At 46.9% G+C, this 24,079-nt stretch overlaps 1 protein-coding gene across 1 annotated transcript; it reads left to right on the forward strand.

Annotated features, from left to right (window-relative positions):
* Nucleotides 1–925: 925 nt before the first annotated feature.
* On the forward strand, nucleotides 926–24,079 carry IL17D (interleukin 17D). Its single transcript, XM_048845444.2, has 3 exons — nucleotides 926–1,151; nucleotides 1,687–1,985; nucleotides 22,539–24,079. The coding sequence occupies exons 1-3, from the start codon at nucleotides 990–992 to the stop codon at nucleotides 22,855–22,857; spliced, it is 780 nt and encodes a 259-aa protein (XP_048701401.1). The 5' UTR covers nucleotides 926–989; the 3' UTR covers nucleotides 22,858–24,079.

Consider the following 24,079-nt stretch of genomic DNA (forward strand, 5'->3'; position numbering starts at 1 on the left):
CCAAGTGCAGCAACTCCTGACCCCATAGGAAATGCTCCTCCTGGCACACTTGAAAAGCCCACATATGGGCCTGGATCCAGGAGGGCTGTACCTATTTTTCCATTTAGGCCCACAAAGTGTTTCTATCTGGTTAGACCGGGATCTTGTACATTAAAGGACTCTATTCCAAGCTCCTGTGTTCCAGGGAAGCTATAGCAGCCCAGAGCTCCTATCTTGACCTTTCTAGATACAGCTAAATTGCAAACCACCACACTTACATTTTGCAGAGGGACTTTTGATCACATGAGGTGTGGTAGCTACAGTAGCTGGCTCTTGTCTTGAGTGAACTTTTCAAAGGAGGGTCGGGGACTGAGACCTCTTTAAATTAATTTTAAACACGTTTCAGCTGAGTGCTGGCATCAGCAGGATCCATGGTGCCTACATGTAAGGCGCACCATGCTGCAGCCGCGCAGGTTTTTCAGGTGAAGTAGGAGTGGCTCGGTTTGTTTTCCATGGCCAGTGTACAGATTGCGATTTGGGGCCCAAAAGCGCCAAATCCCTCTGGATCCAGGGGCCATCACTGATTTTTTGTGGCGCTCGCCCTGTTTCCTTGGTGCAGTAGGAGCAGCTGGACGTGTTCCCTGTTCAAACATCAGAATTTGCAGGTTAGGGCCCAAAATATGGCGGGATCCAGCAGCAGCCAGGTGCCGGATCCCGGTTTTTGCAGTGCTCATGCTCCGGATGCAGCGGGACGCGGGAGCATCAGGAGCAATTAAGCCGAGTCTCTATTTTGACGGTACAATTTAGGGGGCTTGGGTTTTGACACGGGCAGCATCTGGCAGGATCCGGGTAGATCCAGCTGTTCCCTTCCCCTGGCACAGCTCAGCGCAGCGTCCTTGGGCGCTTGCCATATTCGGACACGGGCTCATTGACCACCCCACCCCCACCCCATACGCCGGGACAGGCGAGCTCGAGGCGTTGAAAGTTCGCCTCCGCTGTGAGCGTCTACAATGTTCTTGGCACCCGGGGCCCGGGGCGCTGCAGCGAGACGCGGGGCCCTTGTCCAACATTCGCTCCAGCCCCTCCACCGCGCAGGCCGGGTCTCTGACACCGCGGCGTGCTCCCGCGGCCCGGCTCGCCTGAGAGCCAGTCCCACCATGCAGCGAGGCCAGGTAAGGGCTGGGGGGGGACAACAGCTCCGTTCTAGGGTGCCAGGGAAAGCAGACGATCGGGCAGACACTTGTTGTTCTCTGTCTTGCGATCACTCCTCCCCCCCGCCGCCCCCCGGACAATCTTTTGCCAGCTGATGCCTTGGGGCTCGTTCCCGTTTGGCGCGGGCTGATTCAGAGCCAGAGTTACCGCGGGGGGGCGGGGGGGCAGATGCGTTTCCAGACGGCTGGGATGGGCTGGAACCGGCGGGAGGACCTGGAGGCAGAGCTGCGCTCTCGCTGGGTGCCAGGGGAGCGGAGAGATCTGTGCAGTGCGGGCCCCCCTCGGAAAGCTCAGCGACCCAGCTCCGCGGGCTGGAGGAGGGCGGGCTGCGCTGCATTCGGGGACAGCGACGTGCCGCGACTCCCAGGCGTCGCCCTGCGCCAGCCCCCTGTCCCGTGTCTCCCTGGCTTACAGCGGCGGCCGCTGGGCAGAGGCGGGCAGGGCAGCAGGCAGCAGCCCACGAGGAAGCGTCGTTACTCGCTGTGTTTGTTATAGGGCTGGGTGCTGCTGGCAGCTCTTCTCATTGCTGGGCTGGGTCGCCCCGCATCCGAGGCCTTCAAGATGAACAGGCGCCCCGCGCGGACTCGAACCTGCGCCGACCGGCCGGAGGAGCTGCTGGAGCAGCTGTATGGGAGGCTCACCGCGGGCATGCTCAGCGCCTTCCACCACACCCTGCAGCTGGAACCGCTGGAGAAAGACCATAACGTGAGCTGTCCGGCAGGGGGCAGAGCAGCCAGTGAGAAAAAGTACCGCCTCCCTATCAACCTGCACAGCGTCTCCCCCTGGTCTTACAGGTGACTAGCGCCCTTATTTACTTTGCTACACTCCCAAGGGTGGCACGAGCCAAGGGTGGGGATTATTGGGGCCACCACTGCCGTTGTCTTCTTCACGGGCTGTTTCTTGTCAGACCAGAGCTGTTCCCCTGGCACAGGGCACAACAAAGGCGGGTTGAGAAGGAAGGTTGGAATCAAGACAGGATATCCTTCTGAGAGATAAGCTCTAGTCCAGTAGGAAGTTATGCAGAAATTGCTGAGGTAAGGCTCTATGGTTCATATTATGCAGGAGGTCAGACTAGATGATCATAATGGTCCCTTCTGGGCTTAAAATCTATGCTTCTGAAAACCTGAGATCCCTTAATAAATATGCAAAAAGGTTTTCTGTAACTTTGTGGCATGATTCTACTTTTCATATAAGGACCTAGCTCCATTCAGACAAGCCTCCCGATACAGAGGTGTGTTGAGCATCAGAGTCTCTGAGACACAGGTGACCAATCTGAGTCTGAGAAGGAGCCCGAATTTACCAATGTACATTGCCAAAGAGCCACAGTAATATGTCTGCAGCCCCCACCATCAGCTCCCCCACCCTGCTCCCAGGGCCTCCCACCCACCGGCAGCTCTGTCAATCAGCCCCTCTCCCTCCCTTCCTCCCCCCCACCTCATGATCAGCTGTTTCGTGGCGTGCAGGAGGCTCGGTGTGGGGGGGGAGGAGGAGGAGCAAGGGCACTGCAGGCTCAGGGGAGGGGGCAGGAATGGGTGGAGTTGGGGGAGGGCCTGTGGCAGAGCCAGGGGTTGAACAGTGAACACCCCCTCGGCACATTGGAAAGCTGGCTCCTGTAGCTCCAGCCCCAGAGTCGGTGTCTATACAAGGAGCCGCATATTAACTTCTGAAGAGCCACATGTGGCTCCAGAGCCACAGTTTGGCCACCCCTGCTCTAAGAGAATGTCTCACAATAATTTGCACATGGACTAGTGATGCTGGAACACACGAGAGTTTAAACTCTTGGAGTGAAATCCTGGCCCTATGGGCGCTTTGCCATGGACTTCAATGGGGCCAGGATTTTACCCCTAACATTGGCAATACTGTAATGTCAAGTTCCCTTGTTCCTCCCAAGAAAAAGGCTGAAGCCCACTCACTACCCCAGGAGTCACTTTGACTTTCCTTTGATGCCTCAATTGCATGTGAATGGCCTGGCCTGCTGCGCTGCAGTGACAGAAGAACTAAGTGAAGAGCCGAAGGCTGGGGTCAGGAGCATTGATCTTGAGGTGTGAGGAATCATCTTGGGGAGCACAGTGGTTAAAAGATATTAGAAAAAAACAGACAAAGGGCTTTAAAGAGTTAAAATATGCTAGAAAATAGTGCAGTGTGAGGTAAAAATATAAAGCTGACAGAGAAATGCATAGAACAGGCTAAAAAGAGAAGTGAACAAGAAAATGGAGTTGACATTAAGCTTTTTTCTTAACTAGAAAGTTTTTCACCACCATCTGAAAGGTGGCACATGGTGCACATTGCCCCATGCAGAATCAACTCCCTCCTATAAAACTGCATCCAAGAATCCCCCGTGATTTTGCAGCTGTTCCATGGAGGTACATACCCACAATTGGTCAAGTCAGCCTGTAGTTTAAGGGCACTTTTACACTTCTCATTGAAATGAAGCTTTATACCAGATGGGACATGATATAGATGCTGTTTGGAAAGGGAACATTGGTTACGAATTCCACAATCTTTACTGTTTAATAAATTGCACCTTTTGAAAGAAAGCATCTGACTGGCTGTCAGAGCCCACAACAGGGCAGGAATCTGATATAACTACAGGGACTAAGAGACAGTAACCTCTTCAGTGAAGAGCTCTGAATTTTCAGTACATTTATTTTTTCAGTTACAGCAGGAAATAACAGATACGTGCATGAGAGAAATATGGGATGGAAACATGACTCGATTACCTAAAATTTCACTGAAAATAAATAAAGGAAATCCAATCCAAGGGGTAAAGTTAAACATTTAGGAGTTAAACATTTTAGGAGTTAAAGTTAAACATTTGGCCTTTAGCAGAGAAAATAAACTATGAAGAAAGCAGGAGCAGAACACCAACAATGGTGGGAACCATTAATATTTTAGATGATTTCCTCAGAGAGAGAGACATTACTGTGAACTTAAAAAAATCTGTAACTAAATAAAGAAAAGCTACCATGTCCTAAAGTGCAGTTATACTCTGAATGGTGACTTAGGCCTTGTCTACACTAACAAGGTCAGTCGATCTAAGTTATGCTAGTTTTAAGGTACGTAAGTTATGTAACTGAAGTCGACATAGCTTAGATTGACTACACCACACTATGCCGTCGGGAGACGCTCCCCTGTTGACACAGCTTCCGCCTCTCAGGGAGGTGGAGTACTGAAGTCAACAGGAGAGCACTCTCCCATCTACTTATCGCATCTTCACCAGACCTGCTAAATTGACGCCGCTGCATCGATCGCAGCAGTGCCGATTTAGCCCGTAGTGAAGACAAGCCCTCAGTATCAGCAAAACCATAGGGCTTCATGTTTGGCTCTCAAGGATTTCCATACCATAGCTGAAACTCAGAAATAAAAAGGTGTTTTTCCTAACTGCTGGTCCTGAAGACAGCCTGGAATCTGAAATTTAGGTCCGCATTGTCCTCTGTGTAGATTACTCCTGTGTAGGGGTTGGTAATGCCACCTGAGCTTTCCTTTTGGGGTAGCCACTCTCACTCTGACAGAAGGGGTTTTCCCACTGAAACTCAGCGATTTTGAGAAATCCAGAAAAGATCAGGATGAGGAGGCAGGAGGCCCTGTGCTTTCACAATGCCTTGATTTAGGTTAGAAACCCCCATGGGGCTATGGGTGATAATCCTGTTGAGTAACGAAAATATTTAAAAATAAATAGTAGCGAAGGAGTGCGCATGGAGACAGCATAACAATGAAAGCCATGGACTTCATAGCAGTTAGTGTCCTTAAGCCAGACCACTGTCCTGGGATCTAAAATGCATCCGAGTGCAACATGTGCCATGTTTACAGTTATGATGTTCCAAGGAGGTTCCCCCACATTCCTCACTGCAAACACTGTCCCCAGGGGTTGGCTCCTCTCTCTCGGGATGCCAGGCCACACACAAGGAAGTAAAATAAAATGAGAGTTTTTTAAAGCATTGAAAACAAGCCATGATCCTGCCCTCTGTACTTATCTGGGTGTTGTGCCTGAAGAAGGAATGGAGGACTCGGTCCTTTATTTTCAATCTTCTAAAAGGAGATTGTGAACAACAGAGAGTTAAAAACAAGCCCAAACCCAAAAGACCTTGTATTTCTCTTTAAATTTCATATGTGCTCCCTTTATGATGCCCTGAGTGAAAGACAAAGTCACAGTCGTGCAGCAGTCTTGAAGATAAAAATACCACCTCATTAGGGACCTCCAATAAATATTTATTTTGTGGCATGTTCCCTGCTTGCTTTTAGCTCAAAAAATAATCCTATGTGAGATAAAAACAGTTCATTTGCTCAATGAGGCCTTTATAGACAAACTAATATATTTAGGAATATTACATTTTCTTGTAAACATTGAGGATTTTTTTTTATAGCTACATAAAAAATTCACAGAAACCCCAAATATGTTGAAATGCTGAGAATAGCACATACCAATAACTTAACTAACTCACACTCATTTGTTCTGCCATATATTGGTCCTCTCAGGATGTTGGTCTACCTGGGATAAGAACAACAAAGCAAGGCCTCAATTCTGCCATCGTAGCTGCGTGGGCAGACTTCTTTGACTTCAGTGGAGCTCAGCACAGGCACAGCAATCTGTCCACCCAGCACCAATCACAGGAATGGGGCCAGTCTTAGGAAAAGGGGGATCAGAAAGCCATAAATCCACTGCACTCTCCTCCAGACATCTCAAACTATGCCAGTCAGACAGCCCCAACCTCTCTCTAGCCATTCAAGTAACCCTAGACTTTTAATATTTATTTACAGTATTGTATTACTGTGTCACCTAGGAGCCCCAGTCTGGGGCCAGGACCCCAGTGTGCTAGGCACTGTACAAACACAGAACAAAAAGACACTCCCTGCCCCCAAGAGATTACAAACTATTCTTGGTATAAGACAAGGGACAACAGATGGATACAGTCAGACAGGGAACACAAGGAAAGAGTGAGACAGTACTGGTTAGTGTGAGGGGCAGTGGTCTCTGCAGGTCATTGGCCTCACACTTTTTGTCGGCATCATGGCAAAGGAGAATTCTGAGGAGGGTTTTGAAGGAAGACAATGAGGTGGCTTTGGGGATGTTCATGGGCAGCTCCTCCCAAGCTTGAGGGGCAGCTTGGGAGAAAGTATTGAATAACAGAGAAGCTCCCCATGTTTTATAAGGACTGTTTTTTTATTTTTAGTTTAAATTTTCAGTTGGAGCTCATAATGAAGGCAAAAGAATGTTTGAAAGTAATACATGATTGGAGGGGAATCCTGGCCCAGTGATGCAGAGACCTAGCGTTCACTGCCTAAAAATAGATCTAATTGGCAGGAAAATTTGCCTGATATTCAGACTTTTATTAGATCATTACAATAATGGGGCTCCAGGAGCCATCATAAGACAAACAATAAAAATGTATTATCTTATTTAAAACATGTATTCTCTTGTCCTCTACTGTCTATGGTACTGTAAATTCTTAATGTCAGCCTATGATTTTATAGACGTCTGAGGCCAGAAGGGATTATTAGCTCATCTAGTCTGGCCTCCTGTGTATCACAGGCCATAGAATTTAACCCCGTAGTGCCTGAATTCAGCCCGTAACTGTTTGAGCAATAGCATATCTTTTAAAAGGATATGCAGTCTTGATTTAAAGATTTCAAGTGATGAAGAATCCACTACAGCCCTGGGTAAATTGTTGCAGTGGTTAACTAGCTTCGCAAGTGCCACCCTAAATATTTCCTCTCCCTCCTTGATGTTTTCATTCTTTGAGTCATTGTAGACAATGATCATCCCCACTTTAGCAGTCTCTTAGCCAAGCTTCTCTCTAACTTTCCTTGCAAGCCACTGCCCGCCACCTCTCTGACCATCATTTGTTGCTCTGTTCCGAATTTCCGCTAAGTTGCCAGTGTTTTTCTGGTGGCAGGGTGCCCTGAAGTGAGTGTAGAGTTCGAGGTGTGATCACACTGATGCTGCATGCAGAGGGATTGTCCCTTCCCCTACTCCATGACATGATACCACTGAACATGCAGTCTAAAAGCACTCAGATTATACCACAAACACAGTATCACCCAGAAGTCTAACAGCCTTAGTGCTCTCCAGTTTTCTCTCTGCCATTCAAGAGCTTCATTATAGATTTTTTTTTCTTTCCAGGTGCATTAGCTTAGTTTTTCCCAAATTTATGTTTCTGCCCCTGATTTTAATCTGTCTGGGATCTTTGGTATTATTTCTCTGTCTTCATTTGACATTTGCAACAGCTCCCCATGCAGCAGCATCTGCAGATTTCATTATGAACATCCTGTTTATACCCCCATCATTAATTCTATCCCCCCATCATTAATAATTAAGAGGTTAAGTCAGTCCCAGCCTACCTCCAAGCCCTGCAGTACCTCCCAGGGCACCTGCCCCCAGCTCAGCACACTGCCATTTATCACAGTTCCTTGTTTAATCTCTCAGTTCATATGACAGCATTCCAAGCCAAACCACCTGGGATTTGTCATATAAGAGTTCCTGAGAAAGAATCAAATGCTGCACTGAAATCCTAGTGTCTGACGTTCACCTACCATATCCCCTCATCCAAGTGTGTTATTCTATATCCAGCTACACAGATATATTTTCAAAGCAATCGACTTAGGCTGGAAGGATGCATGCACGATCCGTCTGCAGCGTCTTCCCTTATCTTTGTTCTGCACTTATTACTGCTTTCCTATCCTTTGGCCCTTCATTTGCTTATACAAACATCAAGACTTACATCATTTTTGGCTTGCTACCCCTCAGAAACACATGAGTTGCCATATGGATCAGGCCATAGGCCCATCTGGTCCAGGATCTCGCTGCTGGCAGTACCTAACCCGTGGTGCTTCAGGGGGAGGTTGTTGGAGGGGGAATGCATAAAGTACATCTGCCTGATATTGAAATCCCATCCTGCTGGCCAAAGAAGATCAGTATACGACCTGTAGTATGAAATTTAATTACCCATATCACTCTGTTACTTTGCAGATCTATAAAGAGCCAGTAAACTTAAGTCACTAAATTAAAGTCAATGACTTTAATTTTGTTAGTGTGTTTGTTTTGTTTTTTACAAATGATTTTTCTCTCTGTAAAAATGCCAGTTTTAGAGCTCATGTATTTAAAATTCTAGTAAAGAATTACAGGAGGAAATCGATCTTCATCTTTGCTAACGCTCAGACTGGCTTAAACTGCAATACTTTTAAAAAAATTATATAAGGGAAGGTATTTTTCTTGTGAGTAAACTTCCATTGACTTTTTCAAGCACCATATCCAGGACATTTTACAGAGTTCAGCATTATTGTACAATACAGTGGAATAGCACAGAGGTGCAGCAGAACACAAATCTGCTATTAATCAGATCCTTATTTTAATGCATCTGTGTAATGATCAGCTGGACCTTATCAGAGTTCTAGAATGCAGAGCATCCTCCCATTACTGAACATTCTGAACAATTTACATGATGGAGATTTCAATGCTGCTAGTTTTGTTATGGAGAGGTACCTCTTTCTCTACTGGAGGTGTTGCTAGGGTTCTTTCGTTAACTCACTTTACACTTAATTTGTTTTACATATATATTGGGCCAACTCACTGATTGTGTAAATGGACACACTGACACTGACTTTGCAATCCCGCAAGTCCTCATCCCAGCACTGAATCTGACCGAGTGCATGTAAAGCGCTCGGAAATTGTGAAGTGCAATATAAGTGATAAAGTATGATTTTGAAGATCACCTACAGGCACAGCACTATAGGACAACCAGATCTTTAGACAGTCAATGCTTTGCAAGTGTTGCCGCTTCTGACAAAGTGGCCTTTCAAAGCTTGCAATCATACTAAACAAACAGCAGGAAGTTTGCTTTTCACTGGGAGCTCTCAAACCACTCAACAGAGTCACAAGAAAGAGTAAAGCCAAAAACTAGTCACATTTCACCAGCCACTTCAGTTCAGTTGGGAATTTAAATTTATTTAGAACAAACATTAAACACAGCATCTGTGTACAGCTGACTGCCAGGAGATCATTTCTCTATGTTTGGACTGCTGTCTAAAGGCCAGTTAGCATTAACCACCAATAACACACTGATTATGTGGTCATATCTTTAGTCACATGTGGGAAAGTGTTCATGTGAAATTAGAGCATTCCCCCAACCTATTCTGTACTGATACTTATAAACAAATAAAACATTTTTAGTCCTTTTCTAGGGAAAGAAACAAGTTTGTTATGAATTGAAATCCTATGAGCGATGGAGCTATGCTGATTTGCCACAGTTGAGGATGTACCTGGACCCTGTGCATGAACATTCATGTTCTACACAGGAGTACAGGAACAATTGTGCAGTGGCACAGATTGTATGAAAGGAAGACATTAAAACGGACAGACTTTTCATGACAGCAGCCCTGGCAATCTCTGAGCAATTCAAACCAAAGGAGGCATAGCACAGAAAGACAATGAGGCTTTACAGTAAAGGTTTCCTATTAAGATTTGGGCTGAAGCCTCAGAAACTTGGATCCAGACTCAAAGTTCAGGGATACTGGGGTCCAGAATTTAGCTTCAGCCCATTTTATGGAGAGAAACCAGCTGTGAAGTTCTGGTCTGGCTCCAAAACCTTTCCAGAATTCGGATCCAGGCTTTGGCTCAGAATCAGCTCGGATTTTTTCCATTCCGTTTATTATTATGGAGCTAGGGTAGCAACCCCACAGTTCAGATTGTAAGACGCTTTCCATACAACACCCATTTTGATCCCCAATCTAGCTTTCCCCAGTGCCCCTCCCCTGCCTCATGAAATTTAGAATATATACCCCTCTGCTTAGAGGATATTTTGGGGGAAAGATCAGGGTGGATCAGTGAAGGTAAAAAACAACTAAAAACTCATAACTTTGCATGGGGCAAGAAGCCTCTATTAGCCAGTCTGGAAGTGCTTTCATGGGATCCATTAACAACCTAAATCAAGTGGCAGAGGTGCGTGACAGAAATTACTGGTCACAGTTCAGTGTGAGGTGAAGGTTTTAAATATATCAATGGAGGAGATGAAGATTATTCATCATCCCCATTTTGCTGGCTCCAAATCTTTTTATTTCATGGTGATCTTACTTGTGGTAATCTTGAAATACACAGATATTACCCAGAGAAAGAGAGCAGGCATAGTGGAGAAAGAGGAAGGTTGCAAAAGGCCTGTAATGTTGTTGACATTTGAGTTTAAAGGAGTTATTCATGTTCTGTGGGGAAAAGCCAACACTTAAGAGACAACAACATACCATATGGTATAACCCAAACTATGCATCGATTGCCAAAATGTACCTTATTATGGGGCTGTTGAAATCAGTTGTGTTTCTGACTGAGGGGGATCCCTGAAGTCTACCCACAACAGCATGCTCCTTAAACTAAGGATACACCAACAGGCTGGGGCTTTTATATTGGGAAGTGGGTATAACCCTTGATCCTAGGCCTGTGGCATTCTGGGAAATGTAGTTTAGGAAACCAGTGTGAAGTCTAGCATGTCAGCTTACAACTAGTTAATTTAGAGAATTTAATTTAATTTAATTTAATTTAGAGAATGTAAGGAGGTAATGAGTTACCTGATTAGTTTGCATCACACATGAGTAAATGTCTTCATTCTTTTCAATGAAGAGGGAAATTTTAACTCTCTTATAGGAACACAGGAGTTTCCAGACTGGATCAGATTCGTGGTCCATCTAGTTTTGCACCCTTTCTCCAACAGTGGCCAACACCAGGTATTTCAGACAAAGGGACAAGAACCCCAGAGTAGGCAGATGTCAGGTAACCTGCCCTCCATGAAAGTCTAATCATGATCCCTTTTAGTTAGAGATTGGCTTAAATCCTGAAGCATGAGATTTTACCTCCCTTCCAATACTTTATTTTTACCATTAACTATTATAACTGGACATTCTTATTATCTGAATAAACATCCTACCCATCTTTGACTCTTGCTAAGTTCTTATTCATAGATTCATAAATTCCAAGTCGAGAAGGGATCACTGTGATTATCTAGTCTGACCTCCTATATAACACAGGTCATAGAACTTCCCAAAGTGATTCCTAGCACAGATCTTTTAGAAAACATCCAATCTTGAGTTAAATATTGTCAGTAATGGAGAATCCACCATGACTCATGGTAAAATGTTCCAATGGTTAATTACTCTCACAGCTGAAAATGTGTGCCTTATTTCCAGTCTGAATTGGTCTAGCTTTAACTTCGGCCATTGGATTGTGTTATACCTTTCTCTGCTAGATGGAGGACCCATTATCACAGATTTGTTCCCCATGTAGATACTTACAGACTAATCACGTCATACCTTAAACTTTTCTTTGTTAAGCTAAATATAGTGATTGACTCAAGGAGCTCAATCTTAGGGTATAAAGAACAGGAGTACTTTTGGCACTTTAGAGACTAACAAATTTATTAGAGCATAAGCTTTCATGGGCTACAGCTCACTTCATCGGATGCATAGAATGGAACATATAGTAAGATATACATATGGCATCTTTCAGAGGAACAGCCGTGTTAGTCTGTATTCGCAAAAAGAAAAGGAGTACTTGTGGCACCTTAGAGACTAACCAATTTATTTGAGCATGAGCTTTCGTGAGGATGAAGTGAGCTGTGTGGAATTCTTGATCACGTCCTTTCTGCATTAAAACTGCTCCCACACCACGCTCGGACGCATCTGTGGTTACTAGGAACGGTTTGTCAAAGTCTGGGGCCCTTAGTACAGGGTCAGACATGAGTGTCGCTTTAAGCTTGTTAAAGGCCTTCTGACACTTTTCGGTCCACTGAACAGCATTTGGCTGTTTCTTTTTGGTTAGGTCTGTCAGTGGGGCAGCGATTTAGCTGTAGTGCGGTACAAATCGTCTGTAATAACCGGCCAAGCCTAAGAAGGATTGAACCTGTTTCTTTGACTTTGGGACAGGCCACTTTTGGATAGCATCCACTTTGGCCTGTAGGGGGCTGATAGTTCCTTGACCCACCTGGTGTCCAAGGTAAGTCACTCTGTTTAGGCCTATTTGACACTTCTTAGCCTTAACAGTTAGTCCTGCCTCCCTTATGCGCTCAAGGACTTTTTGTAGATGTTCCAGGTGGTCTGCCCAGGAATCTGAAAATATGGCCACATCGTCAAGGTAGGCGACTGCATATTCTCCTAATCCCGCTAGGAGACCATCTACAAGTCTTTGGAAAGTGGCGGGTGCATTTCGCAGCCCGAAAGGGAGTACATTAAATTCATACAGCCCGAGATGTGTGATGAAAGCTGACCTTTCCTTGGCAGATTCATCTAGCGGTACCTGCCAGTACCCCTTGGTTAAGTCCAAGGTAGAGATGAACTGGGCCCGTCCCAGTTTCTCTAATAGTTCATCTGTGCGTGGCATTGGATAGTTGTCTGGGCGAGTTACAGCATTTAGCTTATGGTAGTCCACGCAAAAACGTATTTCCCCATCTGGTTTGGGAACTAGAACCACTGGAGATGCCCATGCACTTTCAGAGGGGCGGATTACACCCATCTGTAACATATCCTGGATCTCCCGTTCTATAGCAGTTTTAGCTTGAGGAGACACCCGGTAAGGTTGGACCCTAATTGGGTGAGCATTACCTGTGTCAATGGAGTGGTATGCCCGTTCAGTCAGTCCTGGGGAGGCTGAGAACATTGGCGCGTAGTTAGTGCACAGCTCCTGGATCTGCTGTCGCTGCATACGCCCAAGGGTCATGGAGAGGTTCACCTCTTCCACACCACCACCACATTTCCCTTCGTAGTAGACACCTTCGGGCCACTCAGCATCGTCTCCTCCCTGGGCTGTAAACTGACAAACCTTTAATTCTCTGGAATAAAAGGGCTTAAGAGAATTAATATGGTACACCTTAGGCTTTCGGTTGGAGGTGGGGAATGCTATAAGATATTTAACAGCTCCCAGGCGCTCCTGGACCGTGAATGGCCCTTCCCACGATGCTTCCATTTTATGGGCCTGGAGCGCCTTTAAGACCATGACCTGGTCTCCTACTTTGAAGGAACGCTCTCTGGCATGTTTATCATACCAGGCTTTTTGCTCTTTTTGAGCATCCTGTAAGTTTTCTCTAGCAAGGGCTAAAGAGGTTCGAAGGGTGTTTTGTAGGTTGGTTACGAAGTCCAGAATGTTAGTTCCTGGAGACGGTGTAAATCCCTCCCATTGCTGCTTCACCAACTGCAATGGCCCCTTAACCTCACGGCCATATACAAGTTCAAATGGGGAAAACCCTAAACTGGGATGTGGTACAGCTCTGTAGGCAAAGAGCTACTGCTGCAACACTAGGTCCCAATCATTGGAGTGCTCATTTACGAATTTACGTATCATGGCCCCCAAAGTTCCATTAAACTTCTCCACCATGCCATTTGTTTGATGGTGGTAAGGAGTGGCAACCAAGTGATTTACCCCATGAGCTTCCCAAAGGTTTTTCATAGTTCCTGCCAGGAAATTAGTCCCTGCATCTGTGAGGATGTCGGAGGGCCAACCTACCCTGGCAAAAATGTCTGCTAGTGCCTGGCACACACTTTTAGCCCTGGTGTTGCTTAGAGCTACTGCTTCCAGCCATCGGGTGGCAAAATCCATGAAAGTCAGTATGTACTGCTTTCCTCTGGCTGTCTTTTTCGGAAAAGGACCCAGAATATCCACAGCTACTCGCTGAAATGGAACTTCAATGATGGGGAGTGGCTGGAGAGGGGCTTTGACCTGGTCTTGGGGTTTTCCCACTCTTTGGCACACCTCACAAGACTGGACATAGGTAGAAACATCCTTGCCCATTCCCTCCCAGTGGAATGACCCCCCCAAACGGTCTTTGGTCCTGTTCACCCCAGCATGGCCACTAGGGTGATCGTGGGCTAAGCTCAAGAGCTTGGCCCGGTATTTAGTTGGAACTACCAACTGTCTCTGAGGATGCCAGTCTTCCTGGTGTCCCCCAGAAAGAGTTTCCTTGTATAAAAGTCCTCTTTCTACAACAAACCTGGATCGATTAGAAGAGCTGAGAGGCGGTGGGTTGCTCCGTGCCGCCGTCCAAGCTCTCTGGAGGCTTTCATCTGCTTCCTGTTCGGTCTGGAACTGTTCCCTTGATGTTGGAGACATCAGTTCCTCATGGGATTGTGGACCTAGGCTTGGTCCCTCTGGAAGCGATATAGGGGATGGAGCTGTTTCTGTTGACTGTGAACCGCTCTCCGCTGGTGCACTATGTTGGGATTCAGGCTCCAGCTGAGCCTCTTGTGTAGGGTTATCGGCTGCTGCCAGTTCAGGTTCGGTGGGGCCCTCTGGTGTTGAGGTTGCAAGTACTGGATTCAGTGCTGACTGACACGGGGTCTGGTGTTGGTTGTTCGGCTGGTTCCGGTTCTGGGACTGGTTCCGTCTGGGTTTCTGGGACTGGATCCACTACTACTGTTGCAGACATTGGCCTGGGGTCCGGGTCCATCACCTCTGACTGGGTCCTGATAGAAGTTTCCGGAACAGAGCTAGGCCTCACGGCTTGTTTAGCCTGGCTGCGGGTGACCGTTCCCACCCTCTTGGCCTGCTTCACATGATTGGCCAAGTCTTCCCCCAACAGCATGGGGATGGGATAATCATCATAGACTGCAAAAGTCCACATTCCTGACCAGCCCTTGTACTGGACAGGCAACTTGGCTGTAGGCAAATTGAAAGAGTTGGACTTGAAGGGTTGAATCGTCACTTGGATCTCTGGGTTGATTAAATTGGGGTCCACTAAGGAAGCATGGATAGCTGACACTTGTGCTTCGGTGTCCCTCCACGCGGTGACCTTCTTCCCGCCCACACTCACAGTTTCCCTCCGCTCCAAGGGTATCTGGGAGGTATCTGGGCCTTCAGACCTCTGGTGTGATTCCGGTGCAATGAACTGTAATCTGTTGGGGTTCTTGGGGCAGTTGGCCTTTACATGCCCCAGCTCGTTACATTTAAAACATCGTCCAGCTGACGGGTCACTGGGGCGAGGTGGGTTGCTGGAGAATGGGGTGGTGGGACGATAAGGGGTCTGGAGGGTTCTTTGGGAGGTAGGTGGGGCCTTGGGCGGCCCCCGGTAATAGGGTGTGGTCTGGGGTGGTCCCTTCTGGTCTCCGCTCCAACTGCGACCAGTTTTCTTCTTCTCTGCCACCTCCACCCATCTGGCTCCAATCTCTCCTGCCTCGATTACAGTTTTGGGTTTCCCATCTAGGATGTATCTTTCTATTTCCTCAGGAACACCCTCTAAGAATTGTTCCATTTGCATTAGGAAGATCAAATTTACTGGAGATTCAACACTTGCTCCTGATATCCAGGCATCCCAATGTTTCACAATGTGGTAGGCATGTCGGGTAAATGACATGTCTGGTTTCCACCTTAGGGCTCTGAACCTCCGACGAGACTGCTCGGGTGTTATCCCCATTCTGACTCTCGCCTTGGATTTAAACAGTTCATACTTGTTCATGTGTTCTTTAGGCATTTCAGCTGCCACCTCAGCTAAGGGTCCACTGAGCTGCGGCCTCAGCTCTACCATGTATTGGTCAGTAGAGATGTTGTACCCAAGGCAGGCCCTTTCGAAGTTTTCTAGGAAGGCCTCAGTATCATCGCCTGCCTTGTAGGTGGGGAACTTTCTGGGATGGGAAGTGGTACCTGGAGAAGGATTACTAGGGTTTGTTGGGATATTCTGCTGAGCCTTTATCTTCTCCATCTTCTCCACATACTTCCTCTCTTTTTCCTTCTCCACAAGTTCTTTGTCCCTTGCTTCCATAGCTCTCCTGTGAGCAGCCGCTTGGTGTTGTTCTGCTTCTCTCGCTGCCTCCCTTTCTTGTTCCTTCTTCAGCCGCATGAGTTCTATCTGTCTTTCATGTTCCCTTTGTCTTTCCGCAGCCTGAAATTTGGCTAATTCCAGCTGTAGTCGAGCTGCGGATTTTGTCATTCTAACCTCTCTGTTTTTAACTAACTTTACACCCGAGGTTTAGAAATAAACAAACAAAACTTGGCTGTAAAACTTTGCTGTGCTGGAATAGAATACCTATTCTCTGATAGTGATTGTCAGCCTACAGAAAAAGACAATTCCCTTGTCTCTGCTCTGGGCCCAAATCAAAGCAAAAAACCTCCAACTACTTGGAAACCTGCTTACCCAGCCCAAAGAAAAAGCAAATGGGTAGAACACACACCCCCTATTTACTTTTAGGAAAAAAAAAAAAACAACTCTGGGTTGGAAGACTGTGAATTTCCCTGCAGGAGTTAAGTACCCTGCTTCCAGGCAAAGAAAACCTACAATTCACTAAGATAATCCCCTTTTGTCTCTGCTTGGCCACAAAGCAGAGAAAAAACAAGCTGCTTTCAGTTTCAGCTGCTTTCTGGACTTCCTTTCCAAAGGAAAAAAAAATTTCCTTTTTAAAATCTGTATTTCTAGTTCAAAAAATCTCAACTGTATCTCAAAATGATTTCAGGTTAATCCCACCACTATGCCACCATGTCAAGGTTCCTCCCCCACTCTGAACTCTAGGGTACAGATGTGGGGACCTGCATGAAAAACCTCCTAAGCTTATCTTTACCAGCTTAGGTCAAAACTTCCCCAAGGTACAAAATATTCCACCCGTTGTCCTTGGATTGGCCGCTACCACCACCAAACTAATACTGGTTACTGGGGAAGAGCTGTTTGGACGCGTCTTTCCCCCCAAAATACTTCCCAAAACCTTGCACCCCACTTCCTGGACAAGGTTTGGTAAAAAGCCTCACCAATTTGCCTAGGTGACTACAGACCCAGACCCTTGGATCTTAAGAACAATGAACAATCCTCCCAACACTTGCACCCCCCCCTTTCCTGGGAAATGTTGGATAAAAAGCCTCACCAATTTGCATAGGTGACCACAGACCCAAACCCTTGGATCTGAGAACAATGAAAAAGCATTCAGTTTTCTTACAAGAAGACTTTTAATAAAAATAGAAGTAAATAGAAATAAAGAAATCCCCCCTGTAAAATCAGGATGGTAGATATCTTACAGGGTAATTAGATTAAAAAACATAGAGAACCCCTCTAGGCAAAACCTTAAGTTACAAAAAAGATACACAGACAGAAATAGTTATTCTATTCAGCACAGTTCTTTTCTCAGCCATTTAAAGAAATCATAATCTAACACGTACCTAGCTAGATTACTTACTAAAAGTTCTAAGACTCCATTCCTGGTCTATCCCTGGCCAAGACAGAATATAGACAGACCCACAGACCCTTTGTTTCTCTCCCTCCTCCCAGCTTTTGAAAGTATCTTGTCTCCTCATTGGTCATTTTGGTCAGGTGCCAGCGAGGTTACCTTTAGCTTCTTAACCCTTTACAGGTGAGAGGAGCTTTCCCCTGGCCAGGAGGGATTTCAAAGGGGTTTAACCTTCCCTTTATATTTATGACAGGTGCATTCTGGGCAGCTACCCCACAGAGCACCTCTTCCTCTTCTGCCACTAAGAGTTGTGGGAAGGTGGAGGGGGTCGCGGGGCATCCTGGGTCCTGTCCCAATGCTCCGTGATGCATTGCTTTGCATTCCAGCAATCCCTGTGCTTCCATCTGCATTTGGCGCCATCTTTCAACGGTTTGTGTACCGCGTGTGCTGCCTCTTCGGTCTGCAGGAATGGATCCCGCACTGCTGACCAATATGCTGCTCGTTCTCACTAACACGTCATGCGTGACAGTGGAGTTATTCCTTAATCTACAAAGGTAAAAGGAGTTTGACATTGATCTTGCCACGTGTAGTAGCTACGACACAAATTGCTTGTGGCATTCCCAGAGGTGCTGACCACAGTGGAACACCGCTTTTGGGCTTGGGAACCAAGCACTGAGTGGTGGGATCACATCGTCATGCACGTCGGGGATGATGAGCAGTGGCTGCAGAACTTTCGGATGAGGAAAGCCACATTCAAGGGACTGTGTGATGAGCTCGCCCCAGCCCTGCGGCGCAAGGACACGAGACTGAAAGCTGCCCTGCCATTGGAGAAGCACGTGGTGATTGCACTGTGGAAGCTGGCTACTCCAGACTGCTACCGTTCGTCGCTTAACAGTTCAGAGTGGGAAAGTCGACCCGTTGGACTCGTGTTGACGGAAGTGTGCAGGGCCATTAATCACATCCTGCTCCAAAAGACTGTGACTCTGGGCAATGTGTGTGACATTGTGGATGGCTTTGCACAAATGGGCTTCCCTAACTGCGGAGGGGCGATAGATGGCACGCATATTCCAATTCTGGCACCAGACCACCTAGCCACCAAGTACATTAATCAGAAGGGGTACATTAATTGGAATGGTTCTCCAGGTGCTTGTGGATCACCGTGAGTGTTTCATGGACATTAACGTAGGCTGGTGTGGAAAGGTGCATGATGCATGCATCTTTTGGAACACTGGCCTGTTCAGGCAGGGTCTTCCGGACCAGAAGATCACCATAGGGGAAGTCGAAATGCTCACTGTGATCCTGGGGGACCCTGCCTATCCCTTAATGTCGTGGCTTATGAAGCCATACACGAGGCACCTTTACAGCAGTAAGGCATGGTTCAGCAACACACTGAGCAAGTGCAGAATGACTGTTGAGTGTGTGCTTTTGGCCATTTAAAGGCCCGCTGGTGCTGTCTATATGGGAGGCGGGACCTGGACCATGACAATATTCCTATGCTTATAGCCATGTGCTGTACGCTCAATAATATTTGTGAAGGGAAGGATGAAAGCTTCAGTCAGGGCTGGACCACAGAGGCTCAGCGCCTGGAGGCTGAGTTTGAAGAGCCAGAGACTAGGGCTATTAGAGGGGCGCAGTGCAGGGCCATAAGGATCAGGGATGGCTTGAGGCAGAATTTGAAGCTGAAAGCCACTAATATTTGTGGCTATGCTCAGGAGTGCAGTGCTTGTACTGCTAGGAGGTGATGGTGATTGGTGCAGATGATGCACTGTGAAGGTTTAAGAAAATTGCCTGTTGCTTTGCAGGGTTCTGTTTGCTTTCAATTAATAGAATAATTATTGCTTTCAAACCAAAACAATTCTTTTATTAAAAAATAACAACCAGAGGAGAGAGACAAACAAAAAAACACATCAGCACTGAGGGGGATGGGGGAAGGGAGGGTCCCAGAAGGAGGTGGGGTCCCGGGACAGTTAAAGATTTGTAAATGTCCAGGTATCCTATCCAACCTTCTCCTTTGGAGTACAGTGCAGCTGGTACTGTACTTCAGCAGGGCTAAACTGCAGAGGGACAGGTGTTGAGTGCAGTGGGTACTGGGAGTTCACAGGCTGGACTGTGATGGGGAGTAGAATGCCACGGGTACAGACTGGAACCAGGAGGTTGATAAGAGTGCGTTGACAGTGTCTAGGGGGCACATTGAAAAGAGTTTTGTGACAGTGGCTGGGAGGGGAGGGCGGGCACGGAGCTGCTCAGTTTGCAGTGCTAGTAGAGCCTGGATCTTGTCCACTTGGCACTCCATAATGTTTAAGAGCTGCTCTGTGGCTTCGTTCTGGCGTGCCGCATTCTCCTTTCGGTCCCTCTTCTCATTGTCCCACCACTCCTTCAATTCTTGGTTTTCAGCCACAGAATGCATCATGACATCACCCAGAAAGTCCTCTTCAGGTCTTCGTGGCCGTTTTCTAATTCTGCGCAGCCGTTCAGCCGGCGATAACAAAGAGGGAGCCTGGGCTCCCAAGGTCATATCTGTGAAGCCAAAATGCAACATTTTACAGAAGCAGTATTGTTTGCAACACAGAGACCACTGATTCAGTGATTTAAAACACAGCCACTATTCACATCCTATCACTAACTGGCTGACCCCAGGCAAGCACACATGAGCCACAAGACCCCCAAAATGGTGAGTAACTGCTGGGACAGTGGAAATCAGTGTTCCAGGACCATACTGTACACTGGGCATGTGGCTCTTGGGGAGAGCCAGCACTTTGCAGGGGGGCCTTATAATCATTCCCGTCCCCACATTTTCCACAGGCTGTGTTCATTATGGAAGATAGCTTGCTGATGAGGGTAAACAGGAAATCAAGGGAGGGTCTTTTCCAAGACTGCGGCTTCCGCCCTGGCCTTTACACGGCTCGCCTGTGTGCAGTAATAGTTGCCTCACCCCTGCACCCCGTGATGGCAGAGTGGCGCAGGAAAGGTACCCTTAATGGAGCAAGAAACAAAGCATCTCTTCCAAAGAACCTGCAGCAGCGGGTTGCCCAGTATCTCCATGAGAGTTTCATGGAGATCTCTGAGGCAGATTCCTGTGAAGTGAGGGAGTCAATCAACACCTTGTTTTGCCGCTCTGAGTAGACATGTGGTGGTATATGCATCATACACAAGCCTGCTTTCTGCAACCCTCCTGCCTCCAACAACTCGCTTCAGCAATTCCCAAAATCAAAGCCACTTACCAGGGGCCTCCTCTCCTGTTTGCTCTTCACCAAGCTCCGACAGCTGTGACTGGCTAGTCTCCTCCAGGGTAGCGAAGAGCTCCTGGCTGCATGCATCTCTGACCTCCAAGTCATCCTCTGCCTCTGGGTCCCACTCCCACTCCACATCATTGTCCAAGATTTCCTCCTTCTGGCTTGGTCCACTCTCGACTGGCACGTGAGCCATGGAAGAATCCACAGTGGCCTTCGCAGTGGAGGTGGGGTTGCCATTGAGTATTGCATCCAGCTCTTTGTAGAACTGGCAGCTCATGGGCACAGCACTTGTGGTAGGCGTTCCACAGCTCCTTCACTTTGACCCTGCACTGCAGTGTGTCCCAGTCATGGCCCCTTTCTGTCATGCATCATGAAATCTGTCCATAGGTATCATAATTCCTACGTCTGGAGCACAGCTGGGACTTGACAGCCTCCTCTCCCCAAATGCTGATGAGGTCCAGCAGCTCAGCATTGCTGCAAGCAGGGGATCGCCTGGTGCATGGAGCAGGCATGGTCATCTGGAAAGATGCGCTGAGACCACTGCACGTGTCACCAAGCCAACAGGAAGGGGACTTTCAAAATTCCCAAGGAATTTAAGGGGTGGGGCTCACGGTTGGTCTCCTGAGGGCAGGGCAGTAGAGTTCAAATCGATGACCAGAGAGGCAAGAACAGGCATTGTGGGACACCTCCCGGAGGCCAGTCGCAGTGCTGTAATCGACCCGGGTGTCTACACTGGCATCGCGGCACTGTAGCCCCAGCGCAGAAAGCTCCATGCCTCTCGTCGGGGTGGATTGTTACAGCCCTGCCACTGCAGTTTCTGTGCACAAAGTGGCTTGGCAGCGTGTACACCTCAGGAGTTACATCGCAGAAAGCTGCTTTACTGCCCAGAAACTTGCCAGTGTAGACAAGGTCTAAGGCATGTTGTCTAATCCTCTAATCATTCTTGTGGCTCTTCTCTGAACCCTCTCCAATTTATCAACATCCTTCCTGAACGGTGGGCACCAAAACTGGAGATAGTATTTCGGCAGCAGTCGGACCAGTGCCAAACACAGAGATAAAATAACCTCCCTGCTCTTAATCAAGATTCCCCTGTTCGTGCATCCCAGGGTCAAATTAGCTCTTTTGGCCACAGTGTCACACTGGGAGCTTGGGAATTTCTGTGGCTGACTGGCAGGCGCATGCCATAGGCTACCCAAGAGCCTGGGCTCTCCACACTGCCTGATTTGGAGCAGAGACTTGCCCCCAAGTCTTCCACATCCCTGGAGAGTGCCCTAGTCACCAAGTGATTGGGCAGTCTGGGGAGCAGCTTTCACAGTCTCTCCTATTGAAGTCGTTCCCTTTGTATAAATAATGGGAACAGCTTCACCAGGCACGACTGAGCACCAGCGTCCCCGAATGCCCAATAGCCTAGTGGTTCGGTCACTCCCCTACCCTGCAGGAGACCTGGGTTCAAGTACTGCGCCAACTCAGGCAGAGCAGCAGGCCTCTCCCAGCCTGGGTGAGTGCCCTAACCATGGGGAGATGGGGCGGGGGGAGGCTCTCTCTAATTGGTTATGAAAAGCAGCTGACCTGGCTAAGGTGCCTAACTCCAGGAGAGGGTTCAGGATATTTATACCACAAAGCTGTGGCTGCAGAAAACCCCTGTGAAAGACAGCCCGAAGATTTGAACATGTTAGAGTTGCCTGTAGGTGTACCCCTTCCTGTTGTGCTGAGTGCACAATTCCACACAGTTCCGTGCCCGACTGTCTCGATCTGACAGCTTTGGAAAATAAGACAAGTCAGATCTCCGTGTCCCAGACCCTGATCCGTTCAGTCGCTGCCCAGCCCTTTTTCTTTCGACTTTACAACACAGCAGCATGACAGCAATAGCTACAGCTAGTTTGCCTGGCAAAAACCCCAACCCATTATAGAATGTGATTTGATGTCAGCATTTGCTGTAATGTTTTCCGGGTGGTTTTCATAAAAGCATGAAATGAATATTTATTATTTACTTCCATGCAGAATTTCCTACGATCCCACAAGGTATCCAAAGTACATTCCTGAAGCATACTGTCTCTGCCAGGGCTGTCTCACTGGGACTTACGGCGAGGAGAATTTCCACTTCCGCAGCACCCCAGTGTACATGCCAACCGTCATCTTGCGACGCACTTCAGCTTGTGCTGGGGGGCGCTACGTGTACACAGAGGATTACGTCACTATCCCTGTGGGGTGCACTTGTGTACCGGAGCAGGAAAAAGAGGCAGACAGTGTCAATTCCAGCATAGATAAGCAAGAAATGAAGTTGTTGGTAAACCAGAATGACAAGCCAGCATCTGAATGAGAAGCATTCAAGGAACCCTGTGTACAACAGTGGCTTCAAGTTAATATTTCACTGACTCAGGAGATTATATAGCAATAGGGGGGAAATCATTTTGTCTTTCTAACTACAACTGTTGCAGTTATAAGGAGGAGGCTGTGTTCAGTAGATTGTTACTCAGCCATGGCAGACAAGATGCATCGAGTAAGAAGGATCTTTTCAAAGTTCAGCTTCCTTAAGTTTGTATTGTTTAAAGTTAAACACAATTTTATTATATCCTTGCTTATTTTGGATGAATTTTTAGAAGAGGCTATAACCGTGTAACATACCAGCTACTTTCATAACAAACTACTGGTTGCAAATACTTTATAATAATTTTATAGTCTGCCTTTTGGTAATTCTATATAAAAGTCACTTAACTACGCCACATGTCCCATGTTAGCAGTAGAAAGGAAGCCAGTAATTCTGATTGCTGGGGTCCTCCTGTTACATTGCAGACTGTAAAAATCCAAGTGATATTCTTGGCTGTTACAACCATAGTTATTTAGAGTCTACAAAATGGGAAACTTTTACCACTTAGTATTTTTCAACTGTGTTGAATTGCTAAAGTCATTCATACAATACTCGATAAAAGGAGACACTCATAAGAACATAAGAATGGCCATACTGGGTCAGACCAAAAATCCAGCTAGCCCAGTGTCCTGTCTTCTGACAGTGGCCAATGCAGGTGCCCCAGAGGGAATGAACAGAACAGGTAATCATCAAGTGATCCATCCCCTGTCGCCTATTCTCAGCTTCTGGCAAACAGAGGCTAGAGACACCATCCCTGTCTGTCCTGGCTCATAGTCATTGATGGACCTATCCTTCATGAACTTATCTAGTTCTTTTTTGAACCCTGTTTTAATAAACTGAGTTAATAAACTCTCTTTATTATTGCTAAATTCCCCGTGCTGCTATGAATACAAAACCAGCTGATAAACCATATCAGAAAAATTAATATTACAGTTTTGTAACATTCTACTCAATGTTTTAACTCTTTCTAGTAATAAAAAGACACATATATAATAAAGAGACAGACTCTGGGACACAAGTATTCTACATTATATCCCATTCCTTGTCAACCTCTTAATTGTTAGTCATGACAGCTGTATTCTGTAACTTTGCAAGCCTTCTCATGTTGACAATAAATCCCACTGAGGGAAAGTCAATAGTAAAGAGAACTAATGAAATTCGGCTATTTGTACAA

The sequence above is a fragment of the Caretta caretta genome, chromosome 1 (assembly GCF_965140235.1).
Source record: "Caretta caretta isolate rCarCar2 chromosome 1, rCarCar1.hap1, whole genome shotgun sequence".
Lineage (NCBI taxonomy): Eukaryota > Metazoa > Chordata > Testudines > Cheloniidae > Caretta > Caretta caretta.

Bases quoted from the DNA above. Each gene is read 5' to 3' on its own strand.
- IL17D (XM_048845444.2), top strand. From the start codon at position 990: ATGTTCTTGGCACCCGGGGCCCGGGGCGCTGCAGCGAGACGCGGGGCC. The intron at 1,152-1,686 runs GTAAGGGCTGGG...TGTTTGTTATAG, and splicing joins CCACCATGCAGCGAGGCCAG to GGCTGGGTGCTGCTGGCAGC. The intron at 1,986-22,538 runs GTGACTAGCGCC...ACTTCCATGCAG, and splicing joins GTCTCCCCCTGGTCTTACAG to AATTTCCTACGATCCCACAA.